The sequence below is a fragment of the Pelophylax lessonae genome, assembly GCF_965119305.1.
Source record: "Pelophylax lessonae genome assembly, chromosome: 9".
NCBI lineage: Eukaryota > Metazoa > Chordata > Amphibia > Anura > Ranidae > Pelophylax > Pelophylax lessonae.
Genome location: NC_138776.1, coordinates 150046181 through 150068578, shown reverse-complemented (window position 1 = coordinate 150068578; position 22398 = coordinate 150046181). Strand labels below are relative to the sequence as shown.

Sequence of the window (22398 nt, the reverse complement as noted above, 5' to 3'; positions counted from 1 at the left end):
TTATAAATACCACATTTTTGGAGCAAGCCAGCTTAAATCAACCTTCAATCACAATTCAAGTATCACCTAGGTACAGTATATTCAATTCCAACATAAAGATATAGAGGTACCTGTCCTAATATATGCATTGAATACTGAATAGTTGTCAAATTGGGGTTAGTACGTTCTTTGCTTAAGCTTAGTGCACATGGACCAAAGGTCAGGCGGCATTAGTACGGCAGCCGGTCCAACAGAAGCCAGCCATTCGGCAGGCTTCTGTCAAAGGGTCAAGACCGAAAAAGGTCTGCCGACCACCTCCCTTGGGCTGAGACTGACCGGAGTGTTCTGGTGGGGGGCCGTCCTCTTGTCGGAATACAATAGCACATGCAGGGGAGATCGCTATACTAACATTGGATTGTTAATACAGCGGTTACAACCTGAGCAGTCAGCAGTGCACTTGCAGTGTGTAGGAGGCTTTAGACAGTGAGGTGGATTTACTAAGTGCAAATAGGCTGTTCACTTTGCCAGGGAAGTTACGGTTTTCAAGGGAGTTAGCCCTGGAGCTTAGTGATTGAGGGGAGATCGCTATATTAATATCGGATTGTTAGTACAATGGTTACGACCTGAGCTGTCAGCAGTGCACTTGCAGTGTGTAGGAGGCTTTAGACAGTAAGGTTGATTTACTAAAGGCGAAAAGGCTGTTCACTTTGCCAGGGAAGTTTTCAAAGGAATTTGCCATGGAGCTTAGTTATTGAGGTGAAGATCTGCTGGCTTCCATCATGCAATCACATGTAAGGAAAAATGCTGTTTTTTTAACTTTCCTTGCACTTTACTGGGTATTACTTGCAAAGTGAAACTTCAACACATTCACTTAGGTCTGAGGCAAATTCATATTGCAAAGAATGCCCAATCATATGCGAAAAAAAACTTGATTGGATGATGGAAGACAGTAGAGCTTCATTTCATTCACTAAGATCTGATGTAAATTCCCTAGCAAAGTGAACAAACCTGTTTGCCTTTAGTACATTGAATTGAGTTGCTTAGAATGTATAATAAGTCGTTTTTGGGAAGTGGAGACGCAGACTTACTGAATTCCCCCCATTTTATAGTTCTTATTCTAAAGTAAAATTAATTATGTGGCTTTAGACTCCTCAGTAAGTAGAAATTAGTTTTTTTGTTTTGTGTTACAATTTGAAATAAACTATCTTCTCAGGGCAGTGCACAGACTTTAAACCAATATCCAATACCCCTTTTTTTCACTGTAAAAAAATGTTCTAATTAAAAAGGGGGTAACTGACAAAAATTTCAAATAACAGTTTAGCACCACGTCTGCGTTTTTTCTTTATGTATTTGTAAGGCCCTGTGCGCACTTATGTAACTGGCATGCCTGCAGTTGTCCCTGACATCTATCTAGGTGCATTTGGCATATCACACAACACAGGCCCCTTCTTTGCTTTTAAACCTTGCCTCCATTAATGGTGTCTGGACTTCAGTATCTGTGTGTTACATAAGTGCTAGGTGTGTGTATTCATGCTGCCAATATATGAATGTAAAGGGCAAAAGTTAAGGTTAATTGATAGTCAGATTACTGTGTCAGGAACTATGCGGAAAGCTCCTCTCAGTACATATCCTAGTAAATAGATTTGGGTGGCATGAAAGCTTTGAATGTATGGATATTTTGTATGTAAGGTCATCTTTGAAAAATGTCCTCACTTGTCTAGCAAAGAAAATCATCTGATCATGACTAGGCTAGAAGAGAGGTCTAGATGCTGGAAGTACATTTCAGCTTAAATGATAATGATGATCATACATTCAACACATTCAACACCTATACTGCCTGCATAGCAAACAATTGTTTTTCTTTAAAGAGAAGCCATTTGCTAGCAACAATATGTAGGCCAAATATTTACATTTTATGAAGATAATTGTCATAAAAAAAATTTAGGCTACCACCCTAAACATTGGTGTCACTGACCTGTGCCTGTGTTATATGCATGTTAAAATTTGGGAAATAAATTAGAAACATTAAAATATTGGGTAATGTGGCCATCTTTCATGTTCAGTGTCATCTTTCTTCATTCTTGTGCTATGGTCTTTAATCTTTTTCCTTAAGGTGCCCTGAAGTGCCATAGCCTGTCCTCATTGATTTTACCAGAACTGTGAAGCCAGAGGTTGGGGATAGGGTGCAGGCAAAGACATTTAAATAGAAAATATAAATTATTTTTGACAGTAAAGCAATACTGTCAGAGAGCTGAGCAGAAGTCCTGTGTCACTATTAGACTCCTCTTAGCCTGATGACACTATAGTAAAGGTTAAATGTCTGATGGAACCATATACCTCAGAGGGTAAAGGATCCCAGCAGCAGAACAAGAGATAGTGGCCAGCTATATCAGTGCTTGGGGATACTTCTATTCATCTTATTATTGATTCTGGCTTGAGATCCATAAATCTTCAAATTTTTAGAGAATTCCAACACTTTGACAGACGCACATAAACATCTAAATATATTTATATATTTTTTTTTATTTTAATTAAATCTTTTCTCCTGATATCTATTTTGCATGTGACTGTTTAATCCAATGTATATGGCATTTATATTTTAGCAGGCCTAACTGAGCTGATCTGATTGCAATAGAAGGTTTCATTAAATCTTGTGTGGCACTGCAGCTCACATTGATTTCAGAGTCAGCCACAACTCAAAAGGTTGAACATTTAATAAATGGGCTCATTTAGTGACAGTAAAACAGTGAAATTGTCTATACCAACCAGTTTTTTTTTTTTTTACAGTACTTTAGGAAAGGAGGTAAGCACAACTTGCATTGGACAATTGTATTCGTATTCCTGAACCACAGTGTACTGTTTTGTGTTTGAGTGATTCTGTCACTTATTAGGTTAGCTCTATATTTTGTTATCGAATAGCTCAAAAAACTTGTCATGACAACAATGAAAGGGTTAATTCAGAAAACTATTGTTTAAATGTTTTACATTTACTTATTATGTAAAGAGTTTTAGGATTTGCCTAATAATTATCCAATTTAAATGAAAATTTTATGTCTAATATTATATGTTAATTTAGCTGATTTTCCCAAGGTTTTTGTTAATTCAGTTTCAGTATTAAAAATACTTTTTGGCTTCCTTATTTGTCTGTGGAAATACCCTATTATACATTCCATGTAAACAAGAAATTCAGTGAGTCAAGCACCTGAACTAATGAAGTCTGTTTTCGTATGGATTTGTGTGTTATGGTTGATTGACCTGTAAACTAAAATATACAAAGATTTCCTCATACCTCGGAGTACATGCTCAGTAGGTAATTAGGAAAACAGGGAGTAACCGCCTATGACGGCCAAGTCTTCTTTTGTGATGTCATCGGTAGTTATGCTATATTTTAAAATGAGCTGTATATGTTAATTGAGAAAATGTTAATTCTGGGTACAGAGCTGTTTGTAAAGTAAAGCTTTGAAAATTGATGCTAATACCTAAGATTCTTTTATGAAAACTAGAGGAAAGGTTATGTGCATAAGTAACTAATTTTTTTTTTTTTTCACTTTACGCAATCAAAAGATTCCTAGGTTTTCTGTGGGTCATCAAATCCATTTTTATATTCATACACAACAGCCACGTTAAAAATGTAAGCATAAAACATTATATACAATAAACATTTAATTTGATAAAATAACTGCACAAATACTTTTACAATAACATTTAAAGTCGCTACTCGCTAGTACATTTAATCTATCCTTTTTGAATATCTAAATCCTCCGATGAAAATAAGATTAAGTTGTGAGCACAAAGGGATTGTTAAAATTCTGGAAAAAAAAAACTACACAAACTTCAACATTCTACCTTGAACATGTTAAGATTTTATTATTTGTATTTTTGGTTTTCTGAACTGAATACAGCATGTAAGGCACTGTGGGCACATGGCAGTTATCAATAAAATCCAAGCACAGAGATTTCTTCCTTAGGCAGCTTAAGTAGGTTTTGTCACTAACAAAAAAGCTTGAACGTTCAGCATTTTAGCTAGAGTGTGGTACAAAATGTATTATAGGCTTGGCCATATTGAAAACTCTCAAAGGTTTCCAAACACAGAGCAGTGATGACATCACTCAGCTGTGTGCAACTTTTTGCTATGGAATTGAAAATCTAAGGTGCCAAAACTACTCGGCTCTTTCAGATGACAATGGCATCATAAATTTAAAAATTGAATTTGTACATTGTTCATTTGTTTCACTCTGCTTTACAACACGTTGTTCTTCAAGATCTACTTTAGGTTAGAGAGTCAGCATATACTGTTTTATGTAGCTGTATCTCTACCTTTATTATATGTTGTCCCAAAACTGTGGTATAAGAATGGAAAACAAATGTTGTAACCAGAAGAGCAGAAACCATTATTGAGAACTTTCCAATAAGGTGTTCTCATCAATGGAGTTTACAATGGTTTCTACAGTCTTCTGGTGGCCTCTCTCTTTTTCACTGGCAACCTGGTTTAGGTCTTCAGAACCAATATAAAAGATATCAGTAAAGACAGGGCTTATTATGTGAGCACTAAGTAAGGAGAAGTGGAAACATACTTCCAGTTTGAAGGAAGAGCGCAAGGTCTCATCATTGTAACAAGGACACATATATAACAACAGCGTACCGCTTTATCTAATTGTAAGCATCAAAGGTGTTCAAAAGAAGTGAGCTTCTCTCCCCCCTCCTCTATTTAAGCTAGGTAAAAAAAAAAAACAAATGACAATATTTTATTTATATTTTTAACTTGGCTCCATAAGAATTGATTGACCGTTTGCCTTGTGGCATTCACATAAATTCAGGGACTTTATTCAGGAGTCATGTTCGTTCTATTGAATAAGCAATTTGGGAGGGTGAATTAACTGCTGTTGCTAGAAAGTCCCTGAAGAAATATTAAAATTGCTGGCAGACCAAATCAATACTCACTGAACACCCAGTATGAGTGGCCTTGGTTTCTCTCTATAATGGATAAGCGCAAAAACATTTGCCAGATAAAGGGGGATTCCTCTGCACACGTACTCACACACACACACCACCTTGCTCTCTGTTTGTCAATTTTAATAACAGCTGATCTCTTATGAGAAAAAAAGACGTGTCTGTGTTTTTTTCTGTGTGTGTCTCCTGCTTTTTCTGTTGATTATTCTGAAACCAAGCGCACAAAGCCGTTTAGATCAAACACATCAACAGATGTTTATCGTGTTCTTGCCCTATTACTAGAGGTTCAGTGCCCACAACATAAAGGCCATCTCTAAATAATAATGGAAAGCGAAGGCTGAAGCTACTAAAATCACTAGTACTGTCAATATGAGTTGTACTGTGAGATGCACTAAGTACCGATGTCACTTGTGACATCCTGAGGTGAATGTGTCCCCAAGTCAATAGAATGTTATGTTCAGGTCGGTTTGTTGCATTAAGTCTATCATAGATTGCTATACTATGCTTCAGATTGTGCATTCATATGCGCTAATAGCCATGTTTCTGCTTACTTCCCCAGCTCTCACACTAATGTCATTCAACAAATATTTATAGCATTAAAGAATGATAGTAGTGACATCCAATATGTTAGCCATTAGACCAACAGATCAGTTAAGATTTTTTTTTAACATTTAATGGTCTTCCATAGATGCAGACTGGATGATGATACTTATGTGTATGGACTCCTTTAGAAATGCACACTCAATAAATATGAGCATTCTTGTTCATACATGAATTTTTTGTAAAAATGGGCAATAGTTTGCATGTTCCCCCTTTGCCTATGTAGATTTCCTCTGGGTACTCCGGTTTTCTCCCACTAAGCAAAGACATGCTGGTAGGGTTGTTAACTGTCTAAATTGTCCATAGTATTTGTATGAATGTGGGGTAGGGGCCATATACTCTAAGCTCCTTAAGGGCAGGGACTGATGTAAATGTACAATATATGTAAGGTGCTGCGTAATATGTCAGCACTATATAGAAATCTGTAATAAAAAAATAGATATAAATAGTTGCATTGTGCTCTCATGTCTGACCATTGGCTTAACTAAATGGAGTCAATTTTTGCCAGTCCTGCAAACCTTCATCTTCGTACTCATAGGAGGTGGGCATGAACTAAGCCAAAAACAGTGAGGGAAATGTAAAACCGTATAGTAATTTAATGATAACTCAGAATACATTAAGGTATTCAAGGACTTGTACACTAATATTTTGATCATTTTATTTCATTTATGTTAAGTTTTAGTAGGTGAATGGAGGATCTTTGCATGTATGTTCAGGGTTATTCATCTCAAAGGCAAAACAACATTGTAGCTTGCATGACCAATGTACAGGATAAACCAAAAATCAATGAAAATTAAGCCCCCGGCCTATTTTCCCTAGCCCTGATCTGACATATCAAATACAAATATTTTATGTATAGCACCATTTTTTCAGCAATGCCTTCTCAGAGTCATCATAGTAAATAAAACTGCAATTCATGGGTGTAGTGGACAACCAATAGGCACCCAGCCAAACATTTATTAGGAATTTATTAGAAGTAAGCAAATAAATAAAAAGACCTATATTTTTATATTACCACAACAAAAGAACATACCTGTTGTCACACAGTAGAGAAAAATTATCTAATTTACGACAATGAATTCAACATGTCAGCTATTATAACTTATCACTTACAATGAAGAGTAGGAGTCCTTAGTCTTTGGGTGTCAAGATGTAGAGTTGGCTAGACAATTACTTTAGTAATAACTTAATGTGTATAATTCACAAGCAAAATCTAGTCACATGCCTCAACTCCTTACTATGCTGCATATAAACTATATTTATCTCTGTAGTGTTTGCTTGTTTGTTGCTGAATGCTTGATCATTACTGTTAACATTTCATGGGCTAGGTTACTATTTAATTAATTTGTGCAGTGAATGTTCCATTTTTCATTATGCCTCAGTGACATTTAGCATTTTCTATGTGTTTGACATAAATAATGACACAGGTGTGGCACTACAGTCTGTGCTCTGATACTCAATGAAAGCAAAGCCTTTTCTTCTGAGATTTTGCTTTCTTTCATATACCATACATTTGCATATTTGCTAAATTTTATATCTATTTGCAAACAATATGGGCTTTATTTCATAATCCACACAGAAATGTGCAGTCAAAAATATTCAATTATTGGTGTGAGTCCAATAAAGTTCATCATACATGAAGCGACATAGACCTAACCTGAGAATTCTGCATGCCTATGGTGTGCAGTCACAGTAGACAGCTTGAAAGACCGTCTTCAGTATTATTGAGGTTCAAACAAGCTATTTTGGCTGATTCATTTCTCATGTTACAGCAGAGATGAAAAGGGAAAAATTCTTTGTAAAGGTTTCCCCCAATAGGCAGCAATGAGGAATCTTCCAACATATAGTGAATAGCGGATGTATTGGTATAAGCATATTAATTACACTTAAACCACAACAACTGATCAGCAGTGTAATTGTTTGGCTAAAATTGTACATTGCACCTGTCATCTAGCATGAAGGTTCCACTTAAGCTTACATTCATGAGGTAATCCTAACAAGTGTTTAATGTTCCGATAAAATTTTGTATAAATCATAATGTGACAGGTATGTGAATTTCACTGTTTTTATTATTTTGCATCTTGTAGGGACATTATTAGGACCAGTACACCACACACTTGCTGTGGCAAGTACCGGTCTAGCATCTTGAAACAGAGAAGCCTCTATAGTGTTTTCTTGCCTGGCAAACCATCATTACATATAACTATGTGGGCCTTAAAACTTAATGGGGGCCTTAAAATGGGCTTCCCCAGAAGTAGGGCCAAGGACACACATGAAGTATAGGTCATTTTATTTTCCATTTTTAGTCCTTTGTATTACGCTTTTCATCTAATTCGTTAAAAATCTTAGATAGTAAAGCTATAGTAAAACAATATTTGGCAACGTGTTATACCAAAAAGGGCTTTTTGCTTTACTATATCCATAAAATCCACTGTGTAGCGTGAGTAGTCGCTCAAAGAATAAAGTATGCCATACTGCTTGGTTACAGCCTGTTCTCTCACCTAATGCATTTGCCTCAGTAATGGCCTTTATGGATGTTCCTCGGAAAGCATTTTGCAGAGGAGAATTATCAATAAATGAAAAGGTTTTTTTTTTTTTTTCGAAAGGATTTGTTTTGACTCATATGCCATTGTGGCCAGATCTCCATTGCACTGCCAATGCCATATTATTATTATTATTACCACCGTTATATTCATTTGTTTATTCATAATCTAGTGGCATGGGTGTAACTGGATGCCATCCATAATTGGAGCTGGTACCTTTTTTTGGAATGCTTGTGCAGAAGATATTATTGTAGAGATCCATAAACACAGTGCTGACCCTATGCTTCTTTACTGTGCAGGGCTTTCTGCTGAAAAGGCACAAGCAAGTCTCATTATATGCAAACAGCATTTTGCCACTGCAAAATTAACCTGGCACCCATTTCCATATTTTAGTGGCGTAACGCATGGGTGGGTGCTTTAGAAAGATAAAAAGCGAGGGTCTGGAAGAATATAGCTTACTGCTCTGCATATAGGTTCAATGTCTGTTTTATAATATATATACACCTCCATGCCTTTTTTATGGTTCATTGCTCTATGTCAATTTAATATCATATTGGCAAGAAAATCCTTTTTGAGGTCATTATGCGGACAGCAGCAGTCTCTCGAATCTGTTTAAGACAAATAGAGGATGTGTTCATTCAGCAGTGCTAGTTTTCAGTTTAAGCCCAGCCTCATAAAAAATGTAAGTATAGTCATTATTAGAATTATCCAATTTCATATTGTTATTATTATTACTGATACACAGTGTTAGCAGGCAAGTAAGTTTTGTAATTTGCAGTAATGTCTGTTTCATCGAGCTTTTGTCCTGCAGTGTGTTTGAAAGCTAAACTCAGTCACTTAACAACCAGCATTTCAAAGCCTATCGCATATTGCATTGCAATACAGCTCTGACTGCCCATTTGCAAAGGATTTTGGGGGCGTAATGGGCATATGACCTTGTGAAAAGGAACAAAGCTCTAGCAAAGCCATAGAAAAAATACCCTGGTTTTAAATAATTGTTGGCTGTTAAACAGAGAATCCTAGCATATCATACCAGTAATGGAAATAAATCCTATTGTATTTGCATTTTAATTTTCCACATAAACAATAGTTCTATAGTATGCTGGCTTATTGGAAGCTAAAAAAAAAAAATCACCAATCTGAATTTAATTAGAAATGAAAAGTTTATAGGTGCCTCTTTAATACGATTAATGCACAGTTAACGTTTATCACATACATATGCTGGGTCCTGCTCAAATTGCCCTTTCTTAAGCAGCCACAGTGCATGAAATGAATTTTTCTTCACTTTTTGTGTGTGAATGTGCATGTGTGTGTGCTTGTCTCTTGTGAGGGAGCCTGCGCTCTCTAAACATCTCATTAAAATGTTATGCTGATGCCAGTGTAACGGAAGAGTGACCCCTAGTTACAGTGCAAAGTTCATTAAAGCTCTGCACAGATGGGTGGGATTTGCACCTGACTCCTTAATTCTCCACCCTCTCTGCCAGCACTGCTGCAAGAGATAGGGAAGCTTTGCCAAAATTTTATACATAGTGTCAGTGGAAACTGTGTATCTGTGTGTCTTCTAAAAGAGAATGAAAAAATTCCTTAAAATACATATGTCCTATTCAGTAGAGGCCTGGTAATTATTAGGTGCACAACTCGTTGGAATGAAAAAGAATATGTCACTGTTACATTTCTGACCTAGATCGAATGCCAGTTGGTTACTATGGGATACTGCACTAGTTTTTCTCTGAGTAATCTCTATTGAATAATGTCAATAGGCAAAGAATAATTTGACTGTTAAGCGTTTATTTACTAAAGGCAAATAGGCTGTTCACTTTGCAAGGGGATTTTCCCTTAGCTTAGCGCATAAGGTGAAGCTCTGCAGGCCTCCATCATCCAATTGTGTTTGATCAAAAAATACAGTTTTTTTTCTTTTCCTTGCATGTGATTGGGTAGTCAATGCAAAGGGATCATTCACTAAGGTAAGAAAAAATCCACCAGTAGTGAAGAGCTTTTAGTATTTGCCTCTTGTAAATTGACCACTTGGAAGCAGTCGTTTTCCTACTCACAATGCATTGTCCCTGCCACCATCAGAAATCACTAGAATGTTTGTAGAGGGAATATGGACCTCTCAGAGGAAGCACAAACTAACTCAATGCAAGGCCTAACTCCAATATATTGCGACATACATAATAGTCACAGATTTAACAACATATATACATTATCTTTACTAAAGAGATATCTCACTGTAAGCACCAACATGATTAGTTAAAAGCATGGAGGCATTGCTTATGTTTTTATTACTCTAATTGTATATCCATTGGATGTTTTAAAAATGGTGACATATGGTGAAATATGTTCATTAGAATGTTCTTTCCTGCACAATATGTGTCCAGCACTAAGTTGGGGCTGTTATAATAGGATGCAGCGCGGTTGTTAGCCCTGTTAAAGCCAATGAATATGCATTACTAAAGGCAACATTTTCCATCATCTCAGCAAACCTGATTTAACTTTAGGCACTCTACAATGTTTGGCTATTTTTTGTGAGCCTTCCTGCTTCAATGCCTTGAAGATAAATTGATTGGGACATATGTGTTTTTTTTTAACCAGTCCACATTATAACATCAGTGTTACTTTGGGTACAGGGAAAACTTATTTCAGCTACAATGCACAATGAAACTTTAAAAATCCCCCTGGACCAAAACGTGACTGTTTGAAAATGTTTCTCTTGGGGTATAATACTCTTTTCTGGTGTTTCCAAACTCTATACATTTTTTCTATCCAAGTCTTTTAATACTGACTTATAAATAAAGGTATATCTTTTCACTGATTCATTACAATGCAAATGCCAGTTTAACCAGACTTCTCTGCATGGTCTGTATCATATTGTGTGGTTTCCACATTTTTTATTGGAATCTATTCCCCGCCCATCCGCAATGTCATTGTATGATTCCAGTATTGAACTATTTTGATGTCTATTTCCCAGAGTGAGAGGATCTGGTTACCAGGTTATTGATTGGTTTTCATACAGACAGAGGGGCCTGTGTTGGTCCCTGATCTAAATCTGCCTCTCTGTGGGATGATTGTTGCAGCTACAATTTCAGTGTAGACCACCCTCAATGAACCATACCTCCCTGAGTGGACTTTAACAAATATATTTAGCCTGTGTGAATGTAAACAGAATGGAGAGGTTACCTAGCACTTTATGGATTTATAGAATTTTATATTTACAGTGATAATCTTATCAACCATCCAATCTATAGGCTTTGACACACGCTCATTGATATACTATACACATAGGGGAATCTCACATATGTTGGGGTAATCTATGTCAATATGTGCATTATGTAAAGTCATTATGCGCAAGGGAGCGGCTCCATCTATACAAAGAATATACAATATCATACAAAGCAGTAATACACAAGAGTACAAGAGGGTATTTGACCCTGGCACTTTTGCTTTATGAAGAGGAAATGGCGCTGAAAGTGTCTAGGCCTGGAAAGCCAGCATAAAACAAACTTTCTCTTACCACTGCATTTCAAAATAAAAATAAATACCAAATAATTTTACAGAAGGATTCAACTGACCAACTCATCATTTTTCAATAATAACAATAATAACATTCAATAATAAGGCAAAATGTAGGGCGATACCACAGTCAGAAAAAGCACTTCAACATTCCACCACTATTTCTCCCCAGTGAGAGGAAGCCATGTACTCCAAATTACCATAGAGCAGAATAAAGTTTTCCCATGAGCAATAAATGTTAAGCCGTGACATCAAATAGTAATAGTAGCTAAAAGCTCACAATGAAACGAGCCTGGATTAAACCAATCCTGGCCAAACATTTACCATATACCCAAACAAGGTCCCCATGCGTCACTGCTTTGCCAAAATAGCCACTTCCTGCTTTTTGGAAACTTGTAATGAACCTACTCCCAGCATTCATTCTTCTCATGCATGTAGATCAACAGATATAGCAAGCTGTGGTATTAGGAAATACTACTGCTCTTGGCACCCTAAGGAAAGCAAGGGCGGTTTTAACTGACTGAGCACAAAAATCCTTGCTTTCTTTTACAGAAGTATGGCAACTGTATGCAATAAGCAGATACGCCAAAGCAGTTCATGGAGCCAAAACAACCTATTAAAGAATTAGAAGTTCTTAATTAATATTAACAGTAAAATGAACATTGATAAAGAAATGTTGTATGCTTTATTATCACAGCCAGTCACATCTGTGAATGCATACATTTCTTTTAAATAATAATAATGTAAATGCCCCTGTAATGTATAGCTCAGGGGTACATTCTAAAGCAGAGTGATTAAATTGATAGACCAACAATTAATTCATTCTGCTAGGAATATTCAGTTACTACAACAACTATTATATAGTCATTGCTATGGCTATCCCTAGAGTTAGAAAAAATAAAAAACATAAACACAATACTTGCCACTGACAGAAATAATGTACCCCATGCTAATCAGTTATTAAACAAATAAAAGCGTAATGTATTTACATCAAATATAAAATAAGCTTAAAGCATGAAAAATCTTAAAAAAAGAGAGATTTGTTTTAACTTTTCAGCATTTCAGCTTTTAAAAAAGCCATACAAAAATCCCTTTTAAGTCATATTCTAAACTGTATCTATTGGGCAGCACTTATTCTTTGAAACACTGTTTTGTAAAAATTAAAATGCATATAAGAACTGTAAAAATCAATTTCCAACCTACAGAATACAGTAATTAATCTTTGTGATGGCAATACATTTATCATTAAGTATTGATTTTTATGGTCATAGCTGACACTAATGTATATTTTATAGTAATTCACTTTTAGTCATAAAATGAATTTTGAAATGGAAAACTAAAATACTGCTAATGTAGGTGCCTGCTTTAATGAATATCCTCAGAAAGATATTTAGCAAAAAAAAGGGGGAAAAAGTCATACGTTTAAGGAATTATTTTAAGATTGATTTCTTGGTGTTTCAATGTCACATATGGCCAAATAGCAATTGTTTTACATTTCTTCAAATTTGCATTGTTTTTATAAGCGTTATTGAACTCTATCAACTCAAGTAAAGTTTTTAAATCTAAAAATTAAAAAATGCTAGCCTTACAAAGAAAAGTAAAACAAAACTACAATATCAAAAAGCCCAAAATTTCATTTAAAAAAGTCACCAATTTGTAAGTCTACAAAATAACTTTCTGTGTAAGTAATAGGAAGCAACAGCGGAATTAAAGTTCATTTCAAATATTTAAAATGGTTTTTGCATAAATTAGGTCCTTTATGTTTTTAGCGTTACTTTTCTTAATACCTAATATTCAAAATCCTCTGTGTTCTCTAAATACCGTCCTTCATGTATAAGTTCATACTTTGCAGTTAATAATTATTTGCTTGCTGACTTTCAGTTCAATGTTCATTTAATGTCAGAGGTTAAAAACGCTTTCATGTGCCAGTTTACAATTCTTAGGGTGCCTGTTATGTTTTCAACTACTTTAGAAAGTAGGCCTCATTGTCTGGAAGGGATTTAGGATTACAATTATTTTTGCTACCTTACTTTTAGTTAATGAGGTAAAGAAACGGATAAAAGTTTGCTTGTGATCCAACCAATGCCCCTTTGCCAGATCCTATTAGAAGTAAGGCTAATTGTGTTTGTCTTAAATGTCCAATCCATTTGAAGCAAACATTGTTTTTCTGGGCTGCTCAGAGTCTACAAGATCAACCCTTTACCATTAGATAAAAAAAAAAAAAAAATTACATCAACGCTATTATACAGCAAAAGGTTGAAATGCTATTAATAATTGATTGTATTTCACAGGTTCGTAGTTCTCATGATCTAAAACAGCCATGTCAAACTCAAACAGAACAGGGGGCCAAATTGAATGGGATGATTCTACAAGGAACCACAGTAGACCTGCCAAAGACCACACCTAATTCCAACAAATACTGAACCTTACATTAATAAAAATAACTGCAGTATTTATTACAATAGGTTACCATAAAGGTGCCAGAAGATACTTTTGCAGTATTCAGCTACAACATTATGTAAGCAAGTGCAATGTTTTGAGCTATAAAACAGTCCTGGGCCCCATTCAGTAAAAATGATTAAACTGGCTGCAGAGAAATAGAGTGGGACATGTATGGCCCTCTCTCATCCCTTATAAAAACCACCACCAGTTGACATATCTAGTCTAGAGTGATGTGGTTTGGTTGAAGCTCTTTTGCATCAGAAATAAAAACATCAGGGATTAAAAGGGAGCTGATGGACTTGTGTTGTTATCTACAGAAAGCTAAGTTTCCATAATTAACATTAATATAACAACTGCATTCTTAATTGTTGTATTTCTAAAGCATGCTACTGTTGTGTCTTTAAAGCCTCAGCTTGCTGAGTAATGAAGTCATAAGCTTTCTCCAAGCAAAGAAAATATATTTTGGTGTAAACCAACATGATTTCTATACTGTGGTAATCAATTTCATGTGTGTGTGTATGCTTCCTTGCTTCATGGCATATATGAATGCCAATACATTTCATCTCCCTTCTATACCTAACTGAAACAAGAGGGAAAAAATGAATGTAGGAAGTTTTATAGGAAGGTGTATAATTAGTCAATCAGTATTATGTTACCCTATTCATATCTTAATATCCATTTTAATACAGATGGTACACACAGGAATAATTTCGTCAAGTCGCCCAGCAGTATATAACAGCGCATGTGTGTCTCAGGGACTCTCTGTGAGCCAAGGTACATTCCAGCAGTTAATTTTACCTGCTGCTTGCAAGATGACTTGGGATAATTCCATGTCATTTGTGAAATATTAAAAACATTTACGTAGGATGCCAGAGCAATTGCAACAGATAATATCTAAATTGTATTTTCTGCTGGCTTTCTGCATGGCATTTTGTAATTATAGCTGTGCTGTTTCCTTATTTATCCTGAATAAATAATAACATGTCACCGATCTTATGAAAGGATAGAAGAATAAGACTTTTTTTTCTGTATGGTCACAAGATGGGAAGCACCACATGCATGCATGTGGATGAGTACAAGTACAGTATTATTAGGAAACACATACACATAAATATTTTAATTTTTAAATTTGTGCTAAATTCCAAAATCTCTGGGATTAGTGCAGAATTTCTTTTTTTTTTTTTCCAAAGAATTTCTACATAAATACATTTTAAATATCCCACTAAAATATATATACTCAATATGCAAGTAATAAAAAATATTCTTGTTAGGATGGATAAATGTTCATTATATAGTAAACATAGAGCACATACAGTTCATTATAGTAATTTAAAAATGTAAAGAAAAAAAAAAGTTTTACCTAGCTAAAATGGCATTTTTTTTTTTTTTTTTAATGACAGTAGATAAACAAGGGGGGTTTCAGGATTCTTTAGCTCTCCCCTCCCCCTAAAGTTACTAAAAAAATCCAGTCTTTTGCATAGTAAGACAAACAATAGTTAATGGAACTGCCATGGGCTGTATATAGGTGTAATCCTGTAATACCATTGATTCATTGAAGCTCTGCAAAGTGCAAGAATCACCAGCACACCACTTGGGAGATAAAGAAAAAAAAAAAAGTTTTGGTTACCTGCTCTATCCTTTGTAATCCTCCTGACCCATTCCACACGTGTACTCAGTATTTCCATTTTGTTTAGTTAAGATAAATAAACTCTGCTATTTTAATGGTTCACTAGCTAAGCTTTTGTTATTGTCTGTAAATTTGGGAGCTGTTAAATTCTTAATTACTGAGAACACTAAAATGACTGAAGACATTAGCTGTAATACTCATAAACCAAACGAAGACAGCAAAAGTGACATTTTCCATCAATAGTGTAAACAGACAAAAGAAACAGTTTTCACAAAGTATTACACAGGACTTATTTCTAGTAATCCCTAAAATCAGCACACGATTACAATATTCCACCATGCAGACTGCGAAAATACAAGTTGGGATGTGGAGATGAGGTGGTGACATGGAGGGGACAATTGGTGACAGCGGCTATGACAATGGTCAGCAGGGTACAGAAGTCAGCTCCTACCTGTTTATAGAAGACACGCTGGGCACAGTGTCATTGTCACAGATCCCTTCTGCCAGCAGTCTGTCCCGGATCTCCCACGCAAACATAGTGGGGTTTTGTCTTTTGTACTCTGCGATTTTATCTACTACTTTTGGGGTGGCTACTTTAGGCTTGGATCCCCCAATTACTCCCGGCTTGATGCTGCCCGTTTCATAGTACCTGTACAAGAAGGACAGAGCCAAGTCAGTGAGCCCCGGAGCTGGCACTCTTGGCTCATACACAAATGCATGCATTCCTATAATATAGCGCAAATAACGCACAAGCACAGTGTATACTTATCATCTGAGGATATATCTTAGAATACATTTGCATATATATTTAATACAGTGCATTTGAAAAAAAAAAAAAAAGACATATATAAATGAAAAAAATAAATACATAAAAAATTATATATATATATATATATATATATATATATATATATATATATATATAATATATATATATATATAATAGTTGTTAATATATAGATCCACATGTATATCAACTGCAAATGTATCTATTACCCGACCTTCATATAATTTATAGATAAAATTATATAGATCCAGAAATGTATACGAACTGCTCATTCGTCCATTATCCGACCCACATATAATGGTATCAATAAACAGGCGTTATCACTTGCAATCAGCACATTTCTCCATAGAGATAAGAAGAATACAGGAATGTCTGTGCAAGTGTCACAGCTACCTCCAGGTTCAGTGGATGTTTTCTAGAGTTTATATCAACGTTGGCATCGGAAATCGGTGTGCATGGGGAGCTCTCTGTTACCAATTTGATGTAAATATAATAACGATACTAATAGTCACTTAGGTTTTATAATTACTTATGTGTTTGCGAGCTGAATTACAAATCAATACACAGGCGCTATTAAAGCCTTGTAATGTCATTTTAATCAGTACTGTGTAGCAAATTGGAAGAGCTGCAAAGGACATATGTAAAATCAGAAATTGTTCTTTCATTAGATTATTAATAAGGTGCGCATTCATTAGCCGTTAGTTGATGACGGCTAACATCCTCTGGTGTCACCTCTGTCACCCATATAATGCAGACTCTCCAGAGGGACATGGATCCATCCACTATATAAGTGCCAGCCAACCTTGGCTCATCAGACACAAATACAGCCCCCAAAATTAGGTTGGAGTGTTGTTGAGATTTTATATATATATCCACTATATAAGTGCCAGCCAACCTTGGCTCATCAGACACAAATACAGCCCCCAAAATTAGGTTGGAGTGTTGTTGAGATTTTATATATATATATCCACTATATAAGTGCCAGCCAATCTTGGCTCATCAGACACAAATACAGCCCCCAAAATTAGGTTGGAGTGTTATTGAGATTTTATATATATATCCACTATATAAGTGCCAGCCAACCTTGGCTCATCAGACACAAATACAGCCCCCAAAATTAGGTTGGAGTGTTGTTGAGATTTTATATATATATCCACTATATAAGTGCCAGCCAACCTTGGCTCATCAGACACAAATACAGCCCCCAAAATTAGGTTGGAGTGTTATTGAGATTTTATATATATATATCCACTATATAAGTGCCAGCCAACCTTGGCTCATCAGACACAAATACAACCCCCAAAATTAGGTTGGAGTGTTATTGAGATTTTATATATATATCCACTATATAAGTGCCAGCCAACCTTGGCTCATCAGACACAAGTACAGCCCTAAAACGTAGGTTGGTGTGTTATTGAGATTATATATATACATACATATATATATATAATATATATATAAAACACTTAAATATATATATATATATATATACATATATATATATATATATATATATATATATATATATATATATATATATATATATACATGGATATCTAGATATATATATTTGATTATTGGATTGAGTAGAGGTCCTTACCTGCCCAGGATCTTGCTCACACAGCCGTGGCTGACCCTTAGCTGCCTGGAGATGTCACAGGGTCTGACACCCTGGTGGGCCAGCTCTACTATCCTCTGCCTCACCACATCAGGTAAAGGTCTGCCATTGACAAATACCCCCCCGAGCTGGTTGACACCCCCATGCCCTGCTGGGGAAGAGAGAATGAAAAACAGAGACACAAAGAGAGAGAGAGAGAGAGAGAACACATAACAATTCATTAGACAACAAATAGTAGAGGGATGAGATCACAAAATCAAATGATAACCATAAAACAGATTAATTCGATGATACATAACTGATCTATAATCATGTACGATCGGTTGGTTTTTTTTTTTTTTTTCCTGTATCCCTGTCAATTAAAGAATAGAAAGGTGATCTGCAGGAATAAAGCACCTTTTGCTGCTGGGAGCACCTATAACTTGCTGGAAGAGCTCTCCAAACACAAGTTTGTTCAGTTCTGGTCCAGTCTGGTCATCCTTTACAGGGGAGTTGTCTCTATGTGATATCTGCCTAGATTAGAATGTGTCACCTCTAAGGCTACACCTAGGATGGGCTCCATGCTAGGTCAGTGCAGTGTAATGAGATCCACAAAACACACATGATGACTCCTGCCACTGACCAACTGTGACCCCCAATCCAGGCAGAATAATCAGGGCTCCTCACAATGGAATCATGATTATTCTAGACCAACAATTTTACTCCGATCAAGGAGAGATCACACAACAACACGTGACCAGCCGGGTGACAGTCAGCATTAGCGCCAGGCATGCGCTCTGCCCACTTCATTTAATCATACAATTGCTTGGAAGGGTATGCTAAGATAAAAAAGTATATATAGAGTAAGATAATTCTATGTTATAAGGGAAAGAAGACCCATAAAGCAGTTGAGGATTTTGTGCAGAACACTGGCGTTTATGTAAAAAAAAAAATAGAAGGAGAGAGAGAGAGAGAGCAGCTTTAGGCTTATACATTTATTTAATAAAATATATAATTATTTAAAGTATAAAGCACGGATATATATACATGTATGTATGTATATATATATATATATATATATATATATATATATATATATATATATAAATACAGGGAAGGCAGGTGTTTCTATATAAAGAGTGTTAATGCTCTATTAAATTGGAATTCAGCAGGCTTTCCACTTTTCAGAAAAATGATGTATTTATATTGGTGAGTTTATCCCCAGTGCTGCTGACAGTGACTTATAGACTGTGAACTTGAGGAAACTCTCATTGCCCTTAAATCGATCCAGCACCGTGCACAAATACAGTTCTCCCCCAAGAAGGTCCTTCCTGCCCAGTGACACCCCTTCCTGCCCTCCTCCTAGACCTGGCACCTTCAGTGTCACGTTGTCGTGGCCTGGGCTGGCTATGTATCCCCCCTCAATGGTGCCCAGCAGCTTGTGAACACGTTATAGCTATACAGTTACCAAGCTGCAATTTTCTCAGCACCTCTGTGATCAATTATTCATCATACCTCTGATAACTCATATTACATATTATTAAAAGGCAACAGATGCAAAAGAGAGAGAGAGAGAGAAAAAAAAAAAGATTACAAATTTATAATAACATCTATCTATCTATCTATCTATCTATCTATCTATCTATCTATCTATCTATCTATCTATCTATCTATCTATCTATCTATCTATCTATCTATCTATCTATCTATCTATCTATCTATCTATCTATCTATCTATCTATCTATCTATCTATCTATCTATCTATCTATCTATCTATCTATCTATCTATCTATCTATCTATTCTTTTTTATGTCATTGCTTGTTGTAGCATTTTTAAGTGTAATATTTCCCATTTTACTATCATGCATGCTGTAGCATTTTTTAAGTGTAGCAATTTTCTTTATGTTATTTATTTTATTTAGGATAACCCGCGCAGGTGTACCTGCAATATTGGATTAGGAGAGTTCACAATATATCCCTTTTTATAGTTATATTAAATGCGTGTTTATATATATATATATATATATATATATATATATATATAAATATAATCCTTGATTTAAGTTCAGGTTTTAAATGGCCCTGTTACTGGTCTTGTACATATATCTCAGAGATATTAATTGTATTTATTCTATAGGTTATGCCTGATATTATTGATACTCCCACGTGCCTTTTTCCTATTTATAGGTGGACACTAGTATCCTATTATTTATATTAGTTTATTTCTCCTGTTAATGCTGTCTATTATTAAAATAATAATAATAATAATAAGTGCCGGCTAATAAGCTTTTTTTTTTTTTTTTCTACAATTTTTCTTTAAAAATATATATTTTTCCCTTCCTGTGTAATTTAATTTCAGGCATGTTTCAGTTCCCTATTTAATACTAGATCAGAGGTCACTTTATGATTTTGATCATCATTATTACAATGTAGAGGATAATATTCGGGGAATGCCGATGCTGTATTATTAAATGCTATTAATTAAAAGCATCAGTCAGCCTATTTAAGAAGGGTAAAGGAAGGATTGTGTTAGTAAATGGTGTTTTGGATGGAAAAGCGATGCTGCTAGTGGGGCTGAGCTGGGCTGCAGGCAGTGGGATTTGGACCCTTAGAGCAGGATTTAGGCTGTAATGGAATGGATAGTACTCACGGTGCATAGCCGAGAAGGGATCTGCTTTGCAATGCATATCCATGGGGAGGCAAATGAAAGGGAGGTATTCGGCTGTAGTCGCCGTTTCGCCTTTGGACTGAACTTCAAGACTTGAAGAAAATAGACTAGACTGGTTTCCAGGCTCGATGAGGGGATCCCCACTGCCCCCCGGACTGAAGGCTTGAGGATGGGGTAGAGGTGCAGATCTGATGACAGCTCTGGCTGGAGTCCTTCAGATTTCCTGGGAAGAAGAAGAGGAGATGTTGGGCCAGCAAGGAGCTCTTCTCATGGCTGCTGGACCACACCAGACACTTGTGCGCTGCGGGTGATGGAAGCCGGACGCGGTCAAGTAAGAGTTTGTTCCCCTCCAAGTCTTTGGCTGGAGTTTTCTGACTTCAAAGCAAAGTTAAAGAAGGAAAAAAAAATATCCAGGAGTGTGTGAGTGAGTAAAATATCGGGGATAGATAGACAGAGCGATCTCTGGAAAATGGAGACACTGGCTGAAGTTGTCACTTTAAGATGGGATGTGTGTGCTAGGAGGTTTGGCTGGAGAATGGAGCCTCCTCTCCCTGTGTGTGTCTCTCTAAAAGCTGCAAAGCCCCTCAGATTCCCCCCCCCCCCCTACACACACATACACACACATACACACACACACACTGCCCTCCCCCTTTAGCTGGGAGATGGATGACTTGTCAGACAAAGGGAATAGATTCCAGCACTCGGTGATTCGCCAACGCAAAAAAATACTGGAGCTGTAGTGAGGAGGTCCCTGGCATTACCCTGTCACTGTGGAGGGGTGAGGGGAGGATGGCACACCACACACACACCACACACACACCACACACACACACTCACACCAAGCATATTATCACATAAGCCTTAGATAAAAGTACAGCCACGCTATGACAAATGGAGATTCACCTACCATCCAGGCTATTTGTTTAACACTGATTATAGACTTTCTATTGCTTAACACTTCACTCACTGTCTGCACCACATCAACACACATCTCCATCTCCCTGCCATGCTGCTGCTACACCAGTGACAATGTTAAAATAAAATCAGATTTAAAAAAAAAAAATAGATTCTAAAAAAGCATTGAAAAGGCAAATGATGAATTCCCAGAAGTGGAAGTAACATCGATTTATCATTAGTGTCCTGGGATCAATGTAATACAGACAGCAGAAGTCAGAGAGCCTGTCTATTGCCTTCAGGTGGAGTAGTTGGGTACAAATGTGGGGTGGGGGGCATAGCTCCATGCTACAAAGTTACTACAATATACAACAAGTGATCTGAAAAAGGGGTCCCTTGTCAATAAAACCAGGGAAATAGAAATGGGTCTCCTCAATCGAATCCATTGACAAAGAAAACAGACAGAAAAGGTTTGATTAAAATGCACCCCCCTTTAACAACCAGAATATAAATATATAGTGATTAAAATCAAAATGAAGATATCTATCTATCTATCTATCTATCTATCTATCTATCTATCTATCTATCTATCTATCTATCTATCTATCTATCTATCTATCTATCTATCTATCTATCTATCTATCTATCTATCTATCTATCTATCTATCTATCTATCTATCTATCTATATATATATTTATTTATTTTTTTACATACACACACCTATACACAACAATGTGTGTGGCTATTCGTGCGTAATAGTATCTACTCTCTCTCTCTCTCTTTATATATATCTATATAT

At 36.0% G+C, this 22398-nt stretch overlaps 1 protein-coding gene across 17 annotated transcripts in view; it reads right to left on the bottom strand.

Annotated features, from left to right (window-relative positions):
* PAX2 (paired box 2) overlaps positions 1 to 21260 on the bottom strand; it is an 80436-nt gene extending 59176 nt beyond the window's left edge. For 14 of the 17 annotated variants that reach the window (XM_082268193.1, XM_082268183.1, XM_082268194.1 and 11 more), the window contains exons 1-3: positions 20687 to 21260; positions 18039 to 18207; positions 16103 to 16300 (exon numbers count right to left, since the gene is read on the bottom strand). In XM_082268193.1, the coding sequence (XP_082124319.1) occupies positions 16103 to 16300; positions 18039 to 18207; positions 20687 to 20729 (410 nt within the window). In that variant the 5' untranslated portion in view covers positions 20730 to 21260. The remainder of the gene's footprint in view (positions 1 to 16102; positions 16301 to 18038; positions 18208 to 20686) is intronic. The other 3 variants (XM_082268192.1, XM_082268199.1, XM_082268190.1) reach the window with 1 other exon arrangement.
* Positions 21261 to 22398: the final 1138 nt, after the last annotated feature.